Source organism: Amblyraja radiata, chromosome 15 (assembly GCF_010909765.2).
Source record: "Amblyraja radiata isolate CabotCenter1 chromosome 15, sAmbRad1.1.pri, whole genome shotgun sequence".
Lineage (NCBI taxonomy): Eukaryota > Metazoa > Chordata > Chondrichthyes > Rajiformes > Rajidae > Amblyraja > Amblyraja radiata.
In genome coordinates this window covers 35,704,300-35,722,130 of record NC_045970.1, presented here as the reverse complement: position 1 = coordinate 35,722,130, position 17,831 = coordinate 35,704,300, and the positions used below count along the sequence as shown (strand labels likewise).

At 46.6% G+C, this 17,831-nt stretch overlaps 1 protein-coding gene across 1 annotated transcript; it reads right to left on the bottom strand.

Annotated features, from left to right (window-relative positions):
* Nucleotides 1–369: 369 nt before the first annotated feature.
* Nucleotides 370–17,306, bottom strand: mrpl43 (mitochondrial ribosomal protein L43). The gene is made up of 3 exons (XM_033034025.1): nt 17,096–17,306; nt 15,026–15,132; nt 370–1,034 (listed from the first exon to the last, which is right to left on the bottom strand). The coding sequence occupies exons 1-3, from the start codon at nt 17,224–17,226 to the stop codon at nt 826–828; spliced, it is 447 nt and encodes a 148-aa protein (XP_032889916.1). The 5' UTR covers nt 17,227–17,306; the 3' UTR covers nt 370–825.
* Between the last annotated feature and the right edge of the window lie 525 nt (nt 17,307–17,831).

Genomic DNA, 17,831 nt, shown 5'->3' with positions numbered 1-17,831 from the left:
AGAGGAAAGGAAAATATACAATAAACAGTATGATCCTTAACGGTGTTGATGTAGATAGGTCTTTGGGTTCGTCCATTACTTCCCAAAAGTGTCAACAAAGGTAGATAGTGTTAAAGTGGCAACACAAGTAGAGAGAGTGTAGGAAGGAACTGCAGAAGCTGAAGACAGACATAAAATGCTGGAGTAGCTCAGCGGATCGATTGAAGAAGGATCTCCTATTGTCACCTATTCTTTTTTTTCTAGAGATGCTGCCTGACCTGCTGAGTGACCCCAGCATTTTGTGTCTATCTTTGATATAAACCAGAATCTACAGTTCCTTCCTACACAATCATTGATTGTAAAGTGCACAAGATAGACTGTAAAGCTGGCTTTTGAAAAAAAAAGTATTTATTGACAACATTGCGCTAATGAGTTGGAGGTGAAGCGTCTGAGATGCAAATAAACATGTTTAGATGAACTATTCAGAACAAGTATTGAATGATTACACAATTATTCCTGTAAAGTGATACAGCCAGTGGAGCTGCTGCCCTTCGGCTCTAGCGACCCTGGTTCAATGCAGACCTCCAGTGCTGTTGGTGTAACACTTACATATCTCCCCCATCACTGTGTGGGTTTCCTCCGTGCTCCCCACATCCCAAAATTGTACCGTTTAGTATGTATATTGCCCCTGAGTGTGCAGAGGAGTGGCAGGAGGTTTTCTTGTCATCACAACCCATTTGCAATCACCTGCTGCTCAATACATTGGGGAGGGAGGGATGTTTTGCTTCATTTAAACAGGAAAAAACAGAATATGTCAACTCTGTTTCCGACGATGGGATGGACCTCTCAGTCTTTCTTGAACTCTTGCACATTCAGGGCACTGGGCTTGTTGACAAAGGGGTTCCATTGACCCTGAATGCTCGGGCTGTCGGTGTGAAACGGCTTGCGGATACGGATTTTGTCCAGACCTGACTCGGCGACCATTTTCTGAATGAGCTGGGAAATCTCCTGTGGGGTCTTGGCGTTTAAAGGCTCTTCTTTCACTGCTCCATTCACTGCAACAAGATGGGACAGGAAACTAAATATTTACATGTTTATACGTTTAAAATAAATAGAGGGCGCTGCTGAATTATCAATACATTTAAATGAGGCGAGTCAGATTTCTGAAAAGTCTACAGTAATACAACTTAGTACAGTTAATCACAGCTCTCTACTCTCCTTTACATAACAAAATGGCCATTTGACCCATCCAACTTGCTGTACAATCTGCAAGAAAATGGCCTCATCTTACTCCATCTATTCCCATTATGTCTTTCCTTTCCCACAACTTCTTTTACCCATGCTAATTCTTGCAAGCTGTTAAATCTCTTACATTTCCATTGATATGAAACAATTGTCCATTGATGCTGCCCAACCTGCTTAGTTTTACTGAAAAAAACACAAAGAGCCAGAATAACTCAGCGAGTCAGGCAGTTTCTCTGGAGAACTTGGATAGGTCGCGACCTGTCTTCAGACTGGGAAAAAAGGACAATTATACCCATTCCGATGTCAAATGCATGCAAATGGGACTAGCCCAGTGTCCAATCTCCTTGGCGTGGGATTTTTCCAGGAGCTCCGGTTTCTTCCAACACTCCAAAGTGGTAAGGTTTGTAGGTTAATTGGCTTTGATAAGAATGGTAAATTGTCCCTAGTGTGTACAATAGTCTATGGGGGGGGGGGGGGTAATCACAGGTTGGCACGGACTCAGTAGGCCAAAGGGCATGTTTTCATGCTGTAACTCTAGTGTGTGAGTGTGCGCGTGCGCATGCACACATGATATTTCTGTTTTATGTGTGTGTGTGTGTGTGTGTTTGAGCATGTACATATTTTTCTTTAAACTGACTGCCTCTTTTATACCCCTAGAAGGTTTTGATGGGGATGAAGTACTTCATCCAGGGCTGCCAATTATTGGGTTGCTTCTGAAAATAAAGTGCTTGTGTCCAAAATTAGCAGCTGGCTCTGGCACTGCTCACCAAAGCATCAGTGTTTGAGTCGCAGCAGCTCAGGAGCTTCTTTGACTGATGAGAACGGAGAGGCCAATGTGCCCGTGTCTTTGTAACCATATCACGACAAACGCGTCATCAAACCTGCAAAGAATATTCCGATGCTTACTTAACCTTTTCTCACCCAGCTGCTACAAGCATTTTATTCCAGAAACGGCAGCATTACAATGCCTCCTTATGTTGTTCATTTATTTTATGATTTTAGGTAACGCTGTGGTTTGCGATGATTTTGTTTAAATTATCTAGCACAAATTTTATCTATTAAGATTGAACTTTGTTATAATCTGGGTAAAATATGTCCCCTTTTCCCCATTTTTATTTAAGGTCTGAGCGTACATGCATGTTTAAGCTGTGCAATTTACTGAGTTTGTCTCCTACACTTGCAGATCACAGAACGATTACATATGCAAGGATGTTATATTGAACCTGTACAAAGCACTGGTGAGGCCACTACTGGAGATTAGTTTGGCCCATCAAGCCCACACCGACCATCAACTGCTTCTACTTTATCCCACTATCTCATCCACTCCCTTACACATTTTAAGGGCAATTTTCAGAGGCCAATTAACCCACAAACCCACATGTCTGGGATGAGGGAGGAAACCACAGCACAAAGAGAACGTACAAACTTATCACAGATAGCACCCGAGATCAGGATCAAAGCCGGGTGTCTGGCGCTGAGAGGCAGTGGCTCTGTGCCACTGTGCCACCGATCCTGGCATCACGAGTCAGAAAGCCATCAGTTCGAGTGTCTTTCAAGCACAACATTTAGGTTAATGCTCTGGAGCTGTAGTGAAGGAGCGATACATTGTTGGAGATTCTGCCTTTGGAATGCAGTATTGAAATATTAAATCACGATATCTCATCAGATGGAGATAATAAAACACAATTTTTAAATTCACCCCGTAAACCAGCACGATCCTACTCACGAGGGAAAATGTACAAGTTACAGAGGTAAATTAACCTGCAAACCTGTACGTCTTTGTAGTGTGGAAGGAAACCAGAGCACCCGGAGAAAACCCATGTGGTCACAGGGAGAACGTACAAACTCTATGCAGACCAGCACCTAGGATCGAACTTGGGTCTCTGATGATGTAAGGCAGCAACTCTACCGCTGATTATTGTCTATAAAGAAATTCTGCCTGAAAATGAGATAACAATAGCCTGCCTTGCAATAAAGATTGAGCTGCGGTTGTGATTTCTTGTCGGCTGATCAAGATGTGTGCTTAACGTGAAATGGTTCTTTAATTCTGCCCTTCCCCTCTCCACTGCCAGGACAACATTGCAGTTCCGTGGTGAGTCTATCCACCATGTGACCAGGTGTGTATGTCAAGTTTTATCTCCACCTTCTCCAACGGTTCAACTTTGTTGGTGAAGATGCTGGTTAATGCACAAAAAGTGCTGGAGTAACTCAGTGTGTCAGGCAATAACTCTGGAGAACATGGATGGGTGACGTTTCGGATTAAGATCCTTCTTCAAACATTGTGGGTGGGGGGGGAAGAGGGGGTTGTGGAGTAATCATTGCCACATAGGGGCTCCTTCACCTTGAGCTCTCTAATCAAGTCTGGTTCATTGCACAGCATCAAATCGAGAATTGCTTCTTTGAATAGGGTCTCGATCTGAAACATCACCTATCCATGTATGCTCCCTGACCCGCTGAATTACTCCAGCATTTTGTGTCTGCCTTCGCCTCTTCCTTAATGGGTCCGACCACAAGCTACTCTTAGAAGCCATCTTGTAGAGCTCTTCCCTTTCCCGCTTTCTTCTCTCTCTCTACAATCAGTCTGAGGAAGGGACTCGACCCGAAATGCCACCTATCAACGTTCTCCAGAGATGCTGCCTGACCCGCTGAGTTGCTCGAGCACCTTCTGTCCTTTTGTAATTCAACTTTGTTAATTTTTGACAAGGGGAACACGTACTAGCTAAGGATCACAATGCTACTCTTCAGGCCTAACGACACGAAATGTGCCCAAGGCCAATTTACACCTGTCAACAAACACTTACAACTCCAAATTCAGCCTTGACTGATGCTGGTGCTCACTAGACTGCTATTCAGGTGTTCTTTAGAGGCCTTCATTTTAAATCTCCCAGTGGCCTGACACCTTGCTATCTCTAACCTGCTGCAACCCCAGTCCAATCTCTCAGCAGAATGCAATAAACAGGGGCAGGTCATTCGGCCTCTCGGGCCTGCTTTGCATTAAGTAGGGTTGTAGCTGATCTTTCAGCACCCATACCAATGCCATATCAGCTCGATTTCCCTCTCTCCCTCAGGCTTCAATGTTTTTTACAAATAAATCTGTCTTCTCTTTCCTCATCGTAGGCTGCTGTTTACCCTAAACTCCTCCAAGTCTTCCATATTCCCTCTCATTTGATCCTTCCTTAAATCCTAGTGCTTCTCTAGAACAAATTGCACAGATTTGATCTGAAACATTATTTTATTTAAAAAAAGACAAAGTGCTGGAGTAACGCAACTGGTCAAGCAGCATCTGTGGAGGACATGGATAGGTGACGTTTCTGGTTCAGACCCGAAACATCACCTGTCCGTGTTCTCCAGAGATGCGGCCTGCCCTGCTGAGTTACTCCAACAGTTTGTGTATTATTTTTTCTAAATCAGAATCGGCAGTTCCTTGTGCCTCAGTTATTTAATTGAGATATTTAAAAGATAGTTAAGTGTTCTTATATCCTTGTTTGGTGACTTGCTGCCCCCTTGTGGAACCAAGGAAAACAGACCGAGAGCCCCAGATCTGTGCCTGAAGAATGGTGAATTTTAAACATCTCAATAAGACAAAATTCCTGTTCCAATTGCAATTTGATGCACATGTATAGCAGCACAAAGATCTTAAGCGACAGCACAGTGGTGCAGCAGTAGAGCTGCTGCCTTACAGCATCAGCGATCCGGGTTCGATCCTGACTATGGATGCTGTCTGTATGGAGTTGTACGTTCTCCCTGTGACCGTGTGGGTCTTCTCTGGATGCTCTGGTTTCCTCCCACACTCCAAAGCTGTAGAGTTTTATAGGTTAATTGGCTTTGGTAAAAATAAATTGTAAATTATCCCCAGAGTGCAGGAATAGTGGTCGGCGTCAACTCGGTGAGACAAAAGGCCTGTTTTCGCACTGTAGCTCTAAAGTCTAATTCATTCTAGAGAAACTGAGTTAAAATCAGGAGGTGTGATGAAAGAAAAGGATTTAAAGGATAAAATGAGAGGGAAGATGGGAGAGTTAGAAAAGTTCATGGAAAAAGCAGCCTATGATGAGAAAGAAGTCAAATTTATAAAATCCTTGGCCATGCTTTCTCCTCTTCATGCTTTCTCACTTCTACTCTACACCTTTCTTCAATTCTTGTGCATAATGCAGTTCTTGCAACTCTTTCAAGAAACGGTTGATTTGTGCAAAGCTGGAAGCTCTCTAAGCATCTGACAGCTCACCAGATAGGGAGCAGATGAAGAAGCAGTAGTCCGATTCAACTGCTTTGCACTTCAAAACTGACAACTCTCTGCTTGGCACCGGTAAAGAAACTTGCAGCCGAGCCAGCTGAAACCAATCCCGTGAACGACCTGTCTGGCTTTGTGGTAAGTTTACCAAAGCAGCTCCAAGACCCGCCCCACTCGGCATGTCTCTACACACCTTTACTAAATGATATTTATGATTTGCCTGGCATGGGGAAAGCAAATTCTGACAAGCTTCTGTACTCTGTCGGTATCAGATGACAAAGGCATCAGCCTCTATACAGAGGAAACATGCTGTAGCTACAGAATACTGTACGCGTTAATCACAAGAATATGGGCATGGACACACTGTAGATAACTGGACACGGGGCTAACACCAAGGCCACTGATCATGGCATGAAGGATGCAATGGCATTCAGCAGTCAACCTCTCTATTGATATTAGCAGCTCCAAGTCATGTTTCAGCTTATGGTTCCTCAGGTCGTCAAACCTTGCTGTGGTACACAAGCACTTCAGACTCTGGCTGCATATGGTTCACACTGTTCACACTAGTGTTCCTGACCCAAGCTGGCACTGTCACGCATGGGCAGCAGTAGAGTTGTTCCCTTACAGCGCCAGAGACTCAGGTTCTATCCTGACATTGGGTGCTGTCTGTACGGAGTTTGTATGTATGTTCACTCCGAGACCATGTGGGTTTCCTCCCACACTTCAAAGACGTACAAGTTTGTAGTTAATTGGCTCTGGTAAAAATAGTAAATTGTCCATAGTGTGTAGGGTAGCGCTTGTGTGCATGGGGATTGCTGGTCGGCTCGGACTTGGTGGGTTGAAGGACATTTTAGTCTAAACTAAACTAAAAATCTACCCCACTGTGGACACCCAATGTTCCTGACCCGTGCTGGCACTGGTCATACACCTCGAGGGCCCAGGAGGAAAACTGGCGGACGCTGGATAAAGGGCTGGTAGGAGAACCGGAGGGCGTCTAACCTTCCATGCTTTCAAGGTCGGCTGCGGGAGGTACCCACCCATGGCACGAAAGCTGAATGCCTGGAGAGAAGAAAAAGGTTGCCTCGCTGGCAATCTGAATGAAATGATGGCTGTAAAGGGCCGTTATGGCCAGTTGCAGCTTGGACTGGGTAAAATGGCACCAAAATCTGGTGACTATTGCATATGGAAGCAGTGGGCTATTTCCATCCATGGGATACATAATCGAGGATGGTCTTAATGTATGGCAATAATCGCACGGATCGGGGGTTGTTCAGTGGGTCAGGCAACATCCCCGGAGAACATGGATAAGTGATGCTTTGGGTCGGAACCCCTTCTTCGGGCTCTTTTGTTGAAGAGTGTGTGGTGTCTTGGATGGAGGTGGGAGGGACTGGACAAGGGGGTTAGAATGAAAACAAGGTATGTGGAGAGGATTTTCGTGGGGCAGGAACAGGCAGAAACAATTGGTGTGCCAGGGAAGTCCTGTTTGTGGATTTTGGCGAGGAGATAGAACCGGGCAGTGGAGGGCTGGTGAACGATAAGGTTGGAGGCTGTGGAGGTGAGATCGCCAGAGGCAATGAGATCAGACACAGTCTGGGAGATAAAGGCTAGATGTTCGTCAGTGGGGTCATGGTCAAGGGATATGTATAGAAACATCACCTATCCATATACTGCCTGACCTGCTGAGTCACTCCAGCACTTTGTGTCTTTCTTTGTAAACTAGCAACTGCATTTCCTTGTTTGTACTATGTTGAAACATTGGTTTTAATTTTAGAAAATTCAAGAGAGAGGGAGGGAGAGAACTTAACATTTATGACATGGAAAATGTCAGAAGTTATTACTAAAAATTTTGCAGCAGGGCTCTTAGAAAAAATTCACGGTATTCAGACCAAAATCACCATGGTGACAGAAGGAAGTGCAGATGCTGGATCATGGTTTGTGAAAGGGAAATCATATTTTACCAATTTAAGAAGTGACATGTGATGTGGCTGAAGCGAAAGCAGAATGTTCAGGAGGTATTTGATAAGGTGCAACAGGATTTACTGCATAAAATAAAAAAACTCCTGATGTATATCAGCATGGAGGTTTGGCTGGCAAATGGGTAACAGAGACTGGCAAGATGAAATGAGTGGTGTACCCCAGGGATCAGTGCTGGGGCTCCACCTTCTTTCAATTTATATAAATGACTGACAAAGGATCCAAAGTAAGACCACAAGACACAGTTAGCTGATAACAACTTCCCAGTTGTTATCAGCTAACTGAACCTCTCACCGAGGGATCGGTGCTGACCTCCCATCTACAGGTTAAACCGTTATATGTGCATTGCGAACGTCTTGATTGTAATCATGTAGTCTTCTCGCTGACCGAATAGCACGCAACAAAATGCTTTTCACTGTACATCAGTGCATCGTTGTCACGTGTACCGAGGTTTGTGTACCATGCAGTCAAAGAAGATTATTCATGATTATAATCAGGCCATCCACAGTGTACAGATACAGGATAAAGGAAACAACGTCTAGTGCAAAATAAAGCCTAATACGGTCCAATTAAAGGTAGTTCAAAGGTCTCCAAGGAGGTGGATGGGAGGTCAGGACCACACTTTAGCCTGATAACAGCTGGAAGGAGGGATAAATATTGACCAGATAAGATGTGATAAGGGATGGGGATGAGTTTATAGTAACCCTTCAGCACTTTGTGTTTTTCTTTGGGAAACCAACATCTGCAGTACCACATAAACCTTTTAACTGCCTAGCATTGGCCTGCCCCTCTCTTCGTGCTTTCTTTCACCCCTCTTCCGCCCCCCCCTTCCCCTACCATAGTCTGAAGAAGGATCCCGAAGAAGGAAAGTCATCTAATCATGTTCTCCAGAGTTGCTGTCTGACCCACTGGGTTACTCCAGCACTTTCTCTTTTGTTGTTGTTGTAAATCAGCATCTGCAGTTCCTTGTATACACATTCTACCGCTGGCTGCATAGGGAGCTCAGCTATTTACAATCTACAGTAATGATTTGCGTGAAAGGTCGTTGTACAATGTAACCAAATTTAACAATGACAAAAGATTGGAGGTAAAAATCAATTGTGAGGAAATCACAGGAAGATTGCAAAGGGATAGAGACAGGTTAGGTGAATAGATCAGGGAATAATGTGTAGGAACAAACTCACTGAGGACATCTAGTGGCAAATTCTCCACTCACCAATTACAATGTGCTGCAGGAGTAAGAATTGTTATGGATGCAAGATGATTGTATTGTAAAGGCCTGAAAAGAAAAAGTATTGTCAAGACTGGAGTAGACACCAGTAAAACCCCAGCCCTTATATCGTACATTTAATACTGTTACTGGAATGGCAGCTGGATTACTAGAGTGGCATGGTGGTGCAGCGCTAGAGTTGCTGCCTTAGTGCCAGGAGCCTGGGTTCGATCCTGACTTCACGTGATGTCTGCATGGAGATTGTATGATCTCCCTGTGACTGCGTGGGTTTTCTCTGGATGCCCCGGTTTCTTTCCACATTCAAAAGATGTGCAGGTTCGCAGGTTAATTGGCTTCTGTAAATTGCCCCTAGTGTGTCAGCTCTTGGCTGGTGCCACGGCGGTGGTGGGACCTCGGCAGCAGCGTTGGCGGTTGTGGGGCCTTGCGATGAACAAGCGGGAGGGGAAGGGGAAGACGATGGGGACCCGGCCTGTGGGGACTGCCATGAAGAACAATGGGGACCCAGCGTGGGGAGTCCGCCATGAGGTACGGTGGGAGAACAAATGGGGACCCGGTGTGGGGGAGGGCACGCTAGTTTAGAATCCTCTGTTAAGCCTGCGTTTGTTTGTTCATTTGTTCCAGTGAAGGCACTGTGCACACGGCAGGCAGCCAACAGTCACTTGTCTTTTTCTTTTTGTTTTCACTTTTAATTTCAAGTTTCCGTGTACCTTGTTGTGTGTTGTGACTGTTGGCACACCAATTTCCCTCTGGGGTTGAATAAAGTTTTATTGTATCGTATCATGCAAAACTGGGATGACATAAAACCAGCGTACGGTTGATCGTTGGTCAGTGTGGACTCGATGGGCAGAAGGGCCTGTTTCCATGCTGTCTCTCTAACCTACACTAATTCAGAAGTTTAGCTGGGAAAATGAACTTCAAAAAATTAAACTTTGAAATGAGAGGCACTGTCAATAACAGAAACCCATGAATCTACAGAACTGTCAAAATAAATCCTGACATCTGGGTCATGAATACTCTCCAAGGAAGGTTCAGAGACCAAATCTTTATTTGAGTCAAACCCACCGATGTGATTGTTTATCCCTAGCTTCCCCAACTCATAGGAAATTAGGGATGGACAATAAATAAAAATAGGTGCTCAGAAATTTATTAAAGCTGACCATCCTGACTAGAGAGCAGTCGTGAGCTACCATCTACCTCATTGGAGACCCTCGGACTATCTTTAATCAAACTTAATCTTGTATTAAACATTATTCCCTTTATCCTGTACCTTTACACTATGGACGGCTTGATTGTAATCATGTACGGTCTTTCCGCTGACTGGATAGCATACAACAAAAAGTTTTTCACTGCACCTCGGTACACGTACCAATAAACTGAAGTAAAACATTATTAAGAACAACATTTTTGGAAGCTTGATTTGTGGGATATGGGTGTCAATGGTAAGTTTGGTATTTACTGCTTGACATTTGAGAGATGTGTCAATCAAGAGTCAACCACATAATTGGGCACCTTACAATCCAGTAGTATGTATTTTGATTTCTTCAAGTAACCCTTGCATCCCCTCCCTCTATGTCCCTCCCCCACCCTAGTCGTTGAACTAGTTTTACTGTCATCCTGTCGAGTTCCTCTCCCTGTATACTTGTTACCACCTATCCCACAGCCAACAATGGCCTATTGTGTGCCCCATATTTTCTTGATTATCGTTGCTTTCGACATATCTTCCATTAATTTCTCCTTGGTACCATTAATATCTTTCATTCCCCTTTTTCCCTGACTCTCAGTGTGAAGAAGGTTCTCGACCCGAAGCGTTACCTATAGGGAGGTTGCACGCAGTCGAGGTCACGACCCGTGACCTGTACTGTTGCCATGCAACGCCAAATGGAGGACACGCGGTGAACTGCAGGTAAGCATTTACTATGGCTGCCAGCACAGCGGGCCCTTCTTCGAGCCCAGCATCCGGACTGGTTGCACACCCGCGGACCCCAGGCCGTCTATCCCCGCGGCCAGGGGTGGGAGGAGGAAGAGGTCGGGGGAGGGGGGGGGTGAGGAAGAGGTCGGGGTGCCGATGCAGCGCAGTCAGTGATTCTGGGTGGGCGGAGGGAGTAGACCGTCCTCAACTCTGCTACAGCTGACGTTGCCTGGAGCCGCGGCCCCGCTCCGACCTCGGAGCCGCTTGATCCCGGCCCCGCTCGACCCTGGCCCCGCTCCGACCTCGGCCCCGCTCCGACCTCGGCCCCATTCCACCCCGACCCCGTGTGTGGGCGCTGCCGACCCACAGCCCCTTGACAGTGCGGCACAGAGGGAGACGGGGTGGAGGGCAGCCGTCGCCAGACAGTGCTGACCCGGGGGGGGGGGGGGGGGGGGGAGTGTGGGGACTGTCCCGAGGGATGTGCTCCTTCGGCCGCTTACACGTCAGGTTCAGAGCAAACCTTCCCGCTTTCAATGACAGCACCCACAAATATTTATAGCACAAAATATGACAATTTTGGCGTTTTTTAACAGGTAAGAAGGTACGCGTTCCGTGTGTTAACAGTGTGTGCCGGAAGCTGCCATGTCCTCCACATGGATTGAGCTGCTCCTTTCGTCACACCCTTTGACCCGATGACCTTATGTGCAACCCCCCTATTCCTTTTCTCCAGTGTAACCTGCTGCGTTACTCCAGCCTTTTGTGTCTGTTTTTGGTTTAAACCAGCATCTGCAGTTCCTCCCTAGACATATTTGTGGGTCTGGGGTAACATAAAGGCCACCAGGTAGGAACAGCAGATTTCCTTCCCTGTAGGCTGGTGATGAAAAAATATTTTTTTTTACTCTGCAGTTTCTCAATATACACTCTTTATTTACTACTAGACCAAGTGCAGACCCAACGGTGTGCTCCCCAACGCAATATTCCAACACTCAACCGTTCCCCCAATGCAACTGAATCCGTTCCCGAACATAAGATTCCAGCACCCCCGCCTCCCTCAGCAGTGGAATATAAAATAAAAATCACATTGCAGCTCCCCTGCCTGCTGCAGCAGTTCCAATTGCAATACCAATTGGTCCTCCCCCTCCTGTTGAAGCACTTGCTGTGATATCTCATTGAGATGAAAAGTTCACTGTGTTGCAACTTTGTATTGAAGTGTGTTGGAAGCTGGGAGGAAGGATTTTAACAATAAAAATCTCGTTACAGTTGGCATTTTTAAAGATTTAATCGCGAATAACTTGTGAAGTATAGGATGAAATCTTAAGTGAACCTGAGAATGGTGTGGTCGGGAAAATTGTGAGTTAGAATATGTAAACATTTCAGCGTTACGGCGTTGGGTTTTGAGCTTATCAAGGGGTGGTTTTACAAAGATAGATCTGGCATGTTTCCTGTGTCATTGAAAAAGATTTACATGGCAATTTTGCATATCCTTTTCCGTATGCCCTATAGCAAGGACTGAAGTATGTTTGAAGTGTGACTAGGTCAGGACAATAATTATGAGCAGGTTAGTCGGTGGTTTACAGACAGAAAGAAAGTGTAGAAGAAGACCAACACTGGTTTCGGACAACAGCTAGGGTGGGCGTGTGGTAACAGTGGACCCTGCCCAGCCCATTTCAAAGTCATTTACCATTAGGCTGTGGTCCGAGGAGCTTTATTCTGCAGTTTCGTGCCCCAAGTCACCAAACTACATGAAATTTTCACATATTGTGTAAAAATATTTATATAAATCACCCCTGAAACTCGATATGAAGAAGACTTGCACATTTTTTTAATTAAATTAGAGAAAAACCAGAAAATGTCGGGAATTTTTTAGTCCAATCAAAGCACGCAAGAAAAGTGCAAGAAAGCCTTCAAAGTCCCTGCTGATGTGCTGGAACACAAAGATGGCCCCCTGAATCAACTCTAACTAAAAGGTAAGATTAAAGTCTGAATTTATGAAAATCTATCTGTATGGACTTTAATTAATTTAATATAATGTGAATAAATTCATTCATTCATTCATGAAATTGAGGGCCTAAACTATAACACAGTCAATTAAACATTGTCACTAATGCCAGCCTGTAGTAGAGTAATAAGTCTTTAGCAGCTAATCTCGGAGCTGCCTGCGAAAACTTACCGGGAAAAAGTGCTCCGATCGCGGGACCTAGGTACTCGCGGTAAATAGCGATCGATATCCCTCCGTTTTTCTCCCGTTATCGGGGTCTGAAAACGACTGCTACAGACATCACTATGTACAGCCTCCCCCCCCCCCCCCCCGCCGAGATGATCCGCGGCTCCGCGATCGCGAATCGGCCGCTTATTAATTGAGACCGCGGCTTCACTTTACCGCGAGTACCTAGGCCCCGCGATCGGAGCACTTTTTCCCGGTAAGTTTTCGCAGGCAGCTCCGAGATTAGCTGTTAAAGACTTATTGTCACTAATGCCAGCTTGTTGTAGAGTAATGTTTAATTGACTGTTATAGTTTAGGCCCTCAATTTCATGAATGAATGAATGAATGAGTAAGTGAGTGAGTGAATGAGTAAGGAATGAATGAATGAATGAATTTATTCACATTATATTAAATTAATTAAAGTCCATACAGATAGATTTTCATAAATTCAGACTTTAATCTTACCTTTTAGTTAGAGTTGATTCAGGGGGCCATCTTTGTGTTCCAGCACATCAGCAGGGACTTTGAAGGCTTTCTTGCACTTTAATCCACTTCGCAGCACTTTCTTCAGCCTTTTTAATGCTTTTCCCACTAAATACAATTATCCTGCTGCAAGTTTCCACAACATTTATTCCACAGAACAACAAATCGGAATCTCCAGTAAAACAGGCGTCTGTGAAGCCCCCTCAGCCATTTTGTGTGCTAGCCTGAAACAAAGCGCGTGATTGGCCAACTGGCAGACAACTCAATGTTAAACGTGCTTTGATTGGACTAAAAAATTCCCGACATTTTTCCGGGTTTTCTCTAATTTAATAAAAATGTGCAAGTCTTCTTCATATCGAGTTTCAGGGGTGATTTATATACATTTTTTTACACAATATGTGAAAATTTCATGTAGTTTGGTGACTTGGGTCACAAAATCCTATTTCTAGACACATTTTTGATGCTCGGCCCACAGCCTACATGTCATTGAGATTTAATATTGGGTTTAGGCACCATCTTGTGGTCAAAAGCTGCACTGCAAGACCACTGCAAGAAATGATAGCACCAGAGCTGCAGAGAGACTGTAGTCCCAGAAAAACTATCCATATCACGATTTTCTGATTTGTGAATTCTGCACGTTGCATTTCCATTACATAAACGGCTGCAATGCGAAGTTGGCTGCACAGTGAAAATTACACCAAGGCTGAATTGAGAAAGTGAATTAGAGTGATGAGGGAGAAAGAATAAGCTGGCTTTTCTTAATCCTCCCCCTTCCTATGTCTTCCCTCTTTTTTCTTATTTCTCCCACTATCCCCCACCCCTCCCTTTTTTCCCCCAGTCCACTTCCACATAACTATCCCTCCTCTTTTATCCAACCACTATCCCCTTCCACTTAATTCCCCCCCAAACTTTACATTTCACTCCTCTGCTCTCTTTATCTTACACCCTTTTGTCTTCTTTTATCTCTCTGGCCTTTGTCCACCCATCTGCCAATCAAATCCCCTCACCTGTATTCACCCATCACTTGCCAGGCTTTCCCCCCCACGCACCCCCCCCCCCCCTTCCTTCCAGCGTTATTGCTCCACTCCTAAAATCAATCTGAAGAAGGGTCCTGACCTGAAACGCCACTTATCCATGTCTCCTGCTTGACCTGTTGAGTTACTCAGATTTTGTGTCTTCTTTTAAGACTGATTGGCATTTTTCAAAATACTGGCACATGAATGACCTATCTCACTGTGCTGTTAGACAGCAGAGAAGCCCTACATTTGATAAGAGACATGAAGTATCAAAGGGCCGAAATGCAAGGTGGCAGATTAAGTTGAACCAACATTCACTTGTGTTATGGGCAGGACTTGGATAGGGTGTATGTGGAGAGGACTAGTGGGAGAGTCTTGAACCAGAGGCCATAGCCTCAGAATAAAAGGTTGCACCTTTAGAAAGATGAGGAGGAATTTCTTTAGTCAGAGGGTAGTGAATCTGTGGAACTCATTGCTACAGACAGCTGTGGAAGCCTAGCCATTTGGGTATTTTTAAGTCAGAGATTGACAGATTCTTGATTAGCAAGGGCTATGGAGAGAAGGCAGGAATGGGGTTGAGAGGGAAAGAAAGATCAGCCGTGATTGAATGGTGGAGTAGGCTCGATGGGCCAAATTGCCTTATTCTGCTCATATGACATGAACATATAAATTTAGCCTCTGATTTTCTAACGCAGGGAATAAACAATTTTCCGTTCGCGGTGTACTTGGGATTGGGAGCAGCGCTCCAGCTACTCACAGTATTCCCCAACCAGCTTTGGAACGTAGCACTTCTTTTGAGTGACGTAGACCACAATCCCAGGATTCTGCCTTGCAAAATCGATCACGCCTTCTTCAATGTACTCTCTGCAAGGGGCCAAAAGACAAGGATGTATTTTAGAAGCATTGAAAGAGAAGCAAAGACAAGAACAGAAGAGTTGCCGTGAAAAATCAGTGCCTTTGAGGACTCTTCAAAAATAGCTCTTCTCAGACCATACCTCACAACCCAGGTGACAAGGCCCTTAACACTGCAGATTTGCACAGTGTTCTAGATTGTCATATTCACCACCTGTGAGGAGATTCTAGATCTCTCTATAAGAAAGCACTCGGACTGATTTTCTGAAAATGAGTCAGTCATACAGCGTAAAAACAGGCCCTTCGGAACAACTTGCCTCTGCCGCCCAATCTACTCTAGTCCCACCTGCCTGCGTTTGGCCCAAATCCCTCTTAACCTATCTCATCCATGTACATGCCTATATGTTTCTTATCTGCTGTGATAGTATATGCCTCAACCACCTCCTCCGGCAGCTTGTTCCATATACCTACCACCATTTGTTTAAAAAAATTGCCCCTCAGGTTCCTATTAAATCATTCCCCCATCACCTTAAACCTGTGTCCTCTGGTTCTCGATTCCCCTACATTGGGTAAAAGACCCTGTGCATTGTGGGTATATTAAATAGATCGGATAGAAGCACAGTCTCTTGCCCAGAGTAGGGGAGTCAAGAACCAGAAGACATAGGTTTAGAGTGAAGGGGGAAAAATGTAACAGGAATCTGAGGGGTGATTTTTTCCACGCAGTGGTAGTATAGAACGAGCTGCCGGAGGCGGTAGTTGAGGCTGGTACTATCGCAACGTTTGAGAAATATTTGGACAGGTACATAGATAGGATAGGTTTGGAGGGATATGGGCCAAACACAGTCAGATGGGACCTGTGAAGGTGGGGTATGTTGGTCGGTGTGGGTAAGTTGGGGCGACGGGCCTGTTTCCTCGCTGTATGATTCTAAGATTCTATTTAAATGAAAAAATGTCATAAAAAGGATCTGCAAATGCTGATGTATAAAACAGATAAGACACAAAATGGTATAACTCAGCGGGTCTGGCAGCATTACTGGAGAAAATGGATGTTTCAAGTTAACACCCTCCTTCAGACTGACTGGAAGAGAAAAAAACAAGATATTCGGTTCTGGCAACAGATGACCTCGGGCAAAGAGGTTCCCTGGTACCTCCCCTGTTGGCTATAGATAGATGTGAGCCTGAGAGGGATACATCATTGCAAACTGTGGAACTGATTAACTGTTGGGGGGGGGGGGGGGGGGGGGGGGCATATAAACTGAGAGAGGCAAAGTTTAAAGGAGAAGTGTGGGGTAAGTTGTTTTTTAATACAGAGGGTGGTGGATGTCTGGAATACTTTGCCTGTGGTGGAGACAGATAGGATAGTGGTGTTTAAGACTAGGACTTGACAGGCTCGGACTTTATTCGCAGGAGGGCAGCCCCTTTTACTCTAGGTGGAAATGTCCCACACTAGGGGGCATAGCTACAAGATGAGAGGTGCCCTGAATGCGCTGCGAAAGGTGGTGGTGGAGGGGGATACGATTGTGGCATTTAAGAGGCTTTTAGATAGGTACATGGATATGCAGGGAATGGAGGGATATGGATCATGTGCAGGTAGCTGTGCAGTTTACATTGGCACCTGGGTCAGCACAGACATGGTGGGCTGAAGGGCCCTGTTCCTGTGCTGTGTTATGTCCTGATGGGGACGAGCTGAGGCGGGCACATCGGGCTAGCATGGAGGATCCTGGCCGAAGGACCTGTTCCTGTGCAGTGCTGAGGCCGGCACCCCCGGAGCTAGCACGGAGGAGCCGGGCCGAAGAGCCTGTGCATTGTACTGAAGGTAACAAGTTCCGGTGGCTAGCATGGAGGAGCCGGGCCGAAGGTTCTGTCCCTGTGTTGTTCAGGGTTCTGATGGGGGGAGACAAGCGGCAGCGGGCACTCCGGGGCTAGCACGGAGACGCCGGGCCGAAGGGTCTGCCGTCGCCTTCCTGTCACTGACCTGACCCCCCTGCTGCCCGGGGCGCGGCGGCTGAACACGATGCTGATCCGCTTGAGCTGACAGAGGTGGCGGCCCAGGCCGTTGTGGAGGACGCTGCCGAGGAAGCGGCTGGCGGTGCCGCGTGCCGTCATGTCCCCGCCAACCGCCGACCGGAAACGAAGGGCGGCGTGCGTCACTTAACACCCTCCGCCGCGCGTGTCCGCGTCACTTAACACCCTCCGCCGCGCGTGTCCGCGTCACTCGACCATCTCCGCCGTGCGTGGCCGCGTCACTCGACCCCCTCCGCCGTGCGTGGCCGCGTCACTCGACCCCCTCCGCCGTGCGTGTCCGCGTCACTCAACACCCTCCGCCGTGCGGGTCCGCGTCACTCGACCATCTCCGCCGTGCGTGGCCGCGTCACTCGACCCCCTCCGCCGTGCGTGGCCGCGTCACTCGACCCCCTCCGCCGTGCGTGTCCGCGTCACTCAACACCCTCCGCCGTGCGGGTCCGCGTCACTCGACCATCTCCGCCGTGCGTGGCCGCGTCACTCGACCCCCTCCGCCGTGCGTGGCCGCGTCACTCGACCCCCTCCGCCGTGCGTGTCCGCGTCACTCGATCCCCTCCGCCGTGCGTGTCCGCGTCACCACGCACTAGCCGGTCACACAGCGACTGGAGGAAGCCCCTCCCCCGGCGGAGCGACCAGCGCGGCAGTTGCCCCGGACAACGCCGTGACTGGCAGGCGCTCCGTCCCCTGGA

Coding starts and splice junctions, on each gene's coding strand:
- mrpl43 (XM_033034025.1), bottom strand. CDS start 17,226: ATGACGGCACGCGGCACCGCCAGCCGCTTCCTCGGCAGCGTCCTCCAC. Junction 15,133..17,095: donor CCGGGCAGCAGGGGGGTCAG/GTCAGTGACAGG, acceptor GGCCCCTTGCAG/AGAGTACATTGAAGAAGGCG. Junction 1,035..15,025: donor AAAGCTGGTTGGGGAATACT/GTGAGTAGCTGG, acceptor ATCTTGTTGCAG/TGAATGGAGCAGTGAAAGAA.